Source organism: Acyrthosiphon pisum, chromosome A2, assembly GCF_005508785.2.
Source record: "Acyrthosiphon pisum isolate AL4f chromosome A2, pea_aphid_22Mar2018_4r6ur, whole genome shotgun sequence".
Taxonomy (NCBI): Eukaryota; Metazoa; Arthropoda; class Insecta; order Hemiptera; family Aphididae; genus Acyrthosiphon; species Acyrthosiphon pisum.
Genome location: NC_042495.1, coordinates 103,975,104 through 103,981,414, shown reverse-complemented (window position 1 = coordinate 103,981,414; position 6,311 = coordinate 103,975,104). Strand labels below are relative to the sequence as shown.

Here is a 6,311-nt window from a genome sequence, read left to right as displayed (position 1 = left end):
ATCAGAAGTTATATCATAAAATATCAAGATTTCACTTTTTACCTTTAGAATAAAGTTAAATATAAATGTAAGAACTAAAGTTTTCAATATTGTCTGCCACATTATAATACATAAATCTTATAAGTATATATTATAAATATTTAACTGTTTTTCATTTTTAGAATTATATACATTAATATATTACTGATAAAATATATTTTCTATTCAAATACTAAATTGAAAAATATGGTATCCATTTAAAAAATCTGTAGATAATTGTTTTGTTTTTATTTATATAAAAAAAAAAGTAACGGATTTTATTAAAAATTATTTCTAAAATAGAAAAATTACATATTCATAAGCAAAACCTAATAGAAACTTAATATTTTTAAATTTATTCCTGGTTCTTAATAAGTGAGTCTATGTATAAATATACAGTAGAACTTCCATATAACGGTCACCGAAGGGACTGTAAATAATGACCGCTATTTAGAGGTGCCCGTCTTACAGAGGTAGAATAACACTAGGATATACTCGATGGGACCAAAAAAATTGACCGTTACATAGAGGTGACCGTTAACGGAAGTTTTACTGTATAATATTTATATTTAAAATGTATGCAATACGGCAATTTCAGTTTTTTATTTATAACAATTCATGGTTTCAAAACATTACATAATGGTGTTAGATTTTTGTTTAATGTGTTATTATAATTTAAATATTCATACATTTTGTGTATTCCTGTAAAAGGTAAACAATTATATTATAAAGTTATCAAAAATAATTATTTGTTCTATTATTTAAATGTACATGAAGTTATGCTTCTTTTATTTAGCTGGATATATTTGTTCATTCAATTATTTTGAAATATATAAATCTTATCTATATTGATATATTATGAAATGCATTTTTAGTTCAACGCTCATATTCATAAAGAAAGAACAATATTTATTTTTAATAAGTAGGTTCCACATCTTTAGGTTTTTACATATCATTATTATTACTAAGCATATTCAGTGTATGTACATATATGTGTAAACAATTTGTACAATTCAACACAGAGTTTACAAGAAAAAATGTATTTTGAATATTTTGTTAATTTTGAGTAAAAAATACTTATTTATTTTAATTTTCAATTATTATTGTAATTTTAAATTTAAGAGAGTTACCTTTGCATTTTTTCTTTTATATTGCAGTTAATTTGTGTTCGATTTTTATATACACAAAACTATCGCTATATTTTGTTAAAAAAAAAAAAAAATTAAAATTAAAATTTAGAATACTGTAGCATAATATTTATATATTTTTTAGAGATAATTATATCATATTTCAACTTTTTTTTAACCAAAATATCTGAACCCCATATTAATAACTAATAAGTCACAACAAATATGTCAATCATTTATTTTATACGTGCTAATGTTCAATATTCTACGATTCATTTAGACTTGAAATTTCAATTAAAGTTATTAAGAAATGTATAAAATTGACATTTTGACAATAACAAAAACTGTTGTTATCTGCACTTTTAGAAATTTCTAATCTTCAGTATCCTATTTAATTTATTGTAACTGCATACTAAGTACTAACACTATGTATCTGAAAAAGTTGTTTGCCATTCTTTGAGAATATATTGAATTGTATGGATATCAACAATAAAGGGTACTATATGAATAATATTTTGATTGTTTAATATCAATTTTATAATATGCCAAATTTTGTTTTAAAAGTTTATCTAAATTATTCATTATTTGCAAAAATGTACAAGAATTAAATAATTTATCCATTACTAATAATTATAAATTAGGGTTTTCTGCTATATTATTATACATAAGGCTGGGAATTAACGACCTAAACAGTTAAAGTTAAGTTAATAAGTTAATTTAATTTAAACTTTTTAACTTAACTAGTTACTTTTGGCTTTTCATTAACTTAACTGTTAACTTACTAAATTTCTTTCTTAATTAACGTGAAATCAACTAGTTAATTTTTCATTTTAAGAAGTAGTTTAGTTGATTTATTTTGTTTTTAATTTTATTATATTTAACTATTTCAGTATATTTTATTTTCAGGTCAAAAAATATGTACCGTAAATTATTTAAAGTTAAAAATTTATATCATTTGAATCTAACTTATATGGAAATAATGTATGAACTATAAACACAATATCCTATAATTTAGTTTTGAGTTGGAAAAAATGTATGTACACTAGCGTTGTATAAACAAATTAACTTTTTTTAACTTAATAAAATGTTAACAAAAAATGTGTATTAACTTTTAACTTAATTGAGTTACAAAAAATTATTAACTTGCCCAGCCTTGATTATACATTGAAATGATAACTTATTTTATTTTTCAAATTTTAGTACTAATTTTACAGTATTTACAAACAAACAATCATGTATTAATGTATCTATACTCCATTCATGTTAAGAAGGTAGATCAGCATCCGACTTATGCGCTGAGGCATGACATGACTTTACTACACAGTGGGTGCACAAATGGTTGACTCAATGTTGCCTGACCGTGACTCCATAATTCGACGTTGCTCAGGTTCCTTCTTATCGTAAATGGAGTATAATTATAATCTTTAAATTCAAATTTTCTAAGAAGTTTTTCCAATTTTGTATTTAATTGATTATAATTTATAATACTATTATCCCAAACTAACTGTTTGTTATAGTTATTATTATTTAAAAGTGTTCTTAAAAATATTCTGTATTCAATCTTCAAATAAAAGGTATCATATATATAAAGTCTGTATTAAAGTATGGTATATTAATTATCATTATATATAATTAATACATTAATATTATGTCTTGTTTTTTGATTTACTTTTGAGCTTTTGACACTTTCTACGGGAACTTTGATTATTTTTTTTCTGTGTTACTTGTTGATTTTATTAGTTGAAATATATAATATATATAAATCCCTTTTGAATTTCCTTTTTTTACAACAAATATCATTATTATTTAAAATATTATAATGTTTGGTCTAACAAAAATTTTTGTTGTGTTTTGTTGTTAATTTTATCATATTGAACCACTAGGTTTTCTATTTTAATGGCATTAGGTATACTAAACCCATCATTAAAGCCTTGATAAAGGTTGACATTTAAAATTTAAAAATTGTTTCTGTTAATAAATATATATAGAGCACATAACAATTTTTAAGATACAAAAACTAGAATCTAGGACAGTGTTGTATGATTAACTTAAATAAAATGTATAATTTTAATATTACTATATTATTTTGTTTAAAGGAATCATCAAGTATATATTTTCAACTGTTACCAATTCTTCTACTACTTCTGCTATCATTGTTTTCAAACTTTTCCTATGACCCTGTATATACTCTAAAACATTCCCCGTAAGTATTTTATGTTTATATGTTTATATTTATCACAATTAAACATTAATGTGTGAATGTGTATTTTTTTTTATTAGGAAGTACCCTGTTCTTCGTCGCACATCATTCAGAGACATTTCATATTTTGTGAAAGATAATTTTCATACTGACTATACAGGTGATTTAAGACGTTTAGAGCATACTATTGAAGAAGACTATATAAATACAGTACGGACAAAATGCATACGTGAAAAAGAATACTGTTAGTAACACTTTGTTTATACATTTTAATGTATTCAACTAATTATATTTAACTATGGTATTTTAGATGAGTCGTTAATGTGGAGAGCACGTTTAGATGATGATTCTACCTTATTCAATAAAGCGACTAAATACCAAATGAAATCTTGTGAGGAGTACCAAACATTGATGAAACAAAAATATAAATAATTTCATGTTCTATAATCTATAATACCACTTAGTTTTGTTTTTTTTTTTAAATGTAAAGAGTCAATTTAGATGTTTACAGTTCATAAAATATATACACTGTGTAGAATATCACATTTTAGTTAAAATTTTATAATATTTTGATTTTTAAATGATTTTCAATGGTAAGTAATATTTCTTTTAATAATTTCATTATTATATATAAATAAATTAGAACATTGTAGTTGGTGTATCAAGTTAGGTACCTATAAGATTTCTTAAGGATAAATATAAATATGTTTGAAATAATCTTTATAAAAGACAACATATTAAAGATTATGTATGAGCTATTCACTTTGGCAATTTTTGTTATTATATTAATTTATCTGATGTGAAAATTAGTGGAGGTAGATCAAAAATATTTGAACCTCAAATACAAAACGGTTAAAATATGACCACTGACCATACAAATATTATTTAATAATATACAAATTCATACTAATATAAGTATTATGTACCAAATATAATATACATTATATTATATTCATAAATAAAATATTGCTTTTGAAATTAGTTAGTTTTAAATTGTGCGTGATTTGTTGGCTTTTATGTTTCTATTTATATAATAAATTACTTTATTATCTCATTGTTTTATTGTATTAAGGTTATTTAGAGAATTGTTTGTTTTAAAATTAATCATCTTTTTTGTTATTGTGTTAAATTATTAGTTAAATAATATTTTATACAAAACTTTGGTGTTTAAAAATAAATACACATTTATTATACCTACGCTTGTATTAAAAATAATAGATAATCATCAATCATAATAAAGTATAAACATACAATTATTTACTTGTATAATGTATTCTTTAAATAAGGGTTATCAAATCAAATTTAATGTTTTATAATTAGAAAGTAATTCAATATGCTTCCTACCGGCACAATATTACCAAAATCAGAACATTTATTATTTTGTATGCTTCTTTCCTAATGCTTACCTAGGTACACATCATATTTATTAAAAATTATAAAAAAATGTTTACTTAAATTGTCATCAAGTATCAACAAGCAATTATCTATAAAGTGCTTTGTCCATAATGTTCTTCCATTATTTATTGTCTTCTTAAATCCTGAAGAAAAGCTTAAAATTGATTATTTGAGTTTACTAATCACCTCAATTCTTCTTTTAACTGCTGATCTCATACAGGTTTTGTAATTTGCTCTATGGCATTTGATACCATATTTGGTCTTTAAAATGCAGTCAACCTCTTTTATGTCTGCACCAGACATTTATTGTCGACAAATTCATAATGGCCCTAATTTATGATATTTACAACTTTAAGTGTATTTTAAGTGTATCTATGCTTGAAAGCAGTGGCATGCCGAACTGACAAGCAGACATGAGGCAAACTATACAATTTGATCCCCCTCCCCACCACCAATAGTTTTTTCACTATTTTTTTTTATTATTCAAAATAATAAATATTATTAAGTTTTTTTAGGTATAAGTTGCACATCTACACTAACACACCCACCCAAATTTCCCTTGAGGCAATTGCCTCAAAAAATGACTGTTCGGCACGCCACTGCTTGAAAGTCCGCCTAGCTGTGAGTTTCGCGACCGTGGACGCACGGTATGGATCGCGTCCCCGGGTTGCGGATGGGGGAAAGCCCGGTTCCCCCTGCTTCGGCAGGGTCGGGTAGCCTGCGAATAACTAATAACAGGCCGCGGACAGCTTCGATCAAATGATCCGTGGTCCGGTCGGGATGCCCCTTGTACCGGGGTAGGGTCGCTGACAGGTCTACCGAGCCTGTCAGTGGTGCTCTCAGCAGGCGCTGGGAGCACGGGCGTCGGGGCTTGCCCCGTCCAGCAGCCGGGCGTCTCAGTGTTAGTCAGCCCAGCACATGTCTCCGGGGCACAGCGGTGAGTGGATCTGGACTGCCCCTGATGGCTCGTCTGCTTATGAGCCCCAAATTCGGTAGGCGAGGGTGGTCGCAGCACAATGTCCCACCTTTAGATTGAAAGGTAGAATTGTCATTAGTTTGGGCTGGGCGTCAACGGCTCGGCAGGCACCGGGTCGGGACGTTCGGCCAGACTGACCCGGAGGATACGGGTCCTTGCTGTTGATGGTTCGAAAGGGTGGTGGCCAAGATTAGTTTCGCACCTCGCGGACGATCGTCCGCGATAAAGGCAAACCAATGCCTTGGTCTTTGCCAGACTAAAAACTGGTAGCTTCCAAGGGGGCGACAGTCGACTGAAGGCACTTCAGTACCACGGGAGTGAGCGGAGCCCCGTCGGCAACGACGCCGCTCACCGCGGGCGTCCAGAGCTGGTTCACGCCCCTGGGCGTCCGTTGCCGGTAGGAAATCGTGGGGGGCAGTTTTCTTACGAATACTATGTGGTTAAGTCAATTAGATGCTTATTTTAAGTTCTCGCTGACAGGCGAAAACCTCTGATGAACGGCCGCCACGTTCCGGGGGCGCGAGTCTCCGGTTCGTTGTCGGTTCCTCTCGGGTGTCTAGCCGCTATACCGGTGTAGTATCACCGGGAGGTTGGG

The 6,311-nt window shown here is 28.9% G+C and overlaps 1 protein-coding gene across 1 annotated transcript in view; it reads left to right on the top strand.

Moving 5' to 3' along the window:
* The window catches only part of LOC100162622 (dnaJ homolog subfamily B member 14), a 7,679-nt gene extending 3,141 nt beyond the window's left edge, over window positions 1–4,538 (top strand). The window contains exons 7-9 of the mRNA XM_001943201.3: window positions 3,242–3,348; window positions 3,426–3,589; window positions 3,656–4,538. Of these exons, the coding sequence (XP_001943236.2) occupies window positions 3,242–3,348; window positions 3,426–3,589; window positions 3,656–3,777 (393 nt within the window). The 3' untranslated portion in view covers window positions 3,778–4,538. The remainder of the gene's footprint in view (window positions 1–3,241; window positions 3,349–3,425; window positions 3,590–3,655) is intronic.
* Window positions 4,539–6,311: the final 1,773 nt, after the last annotated feature.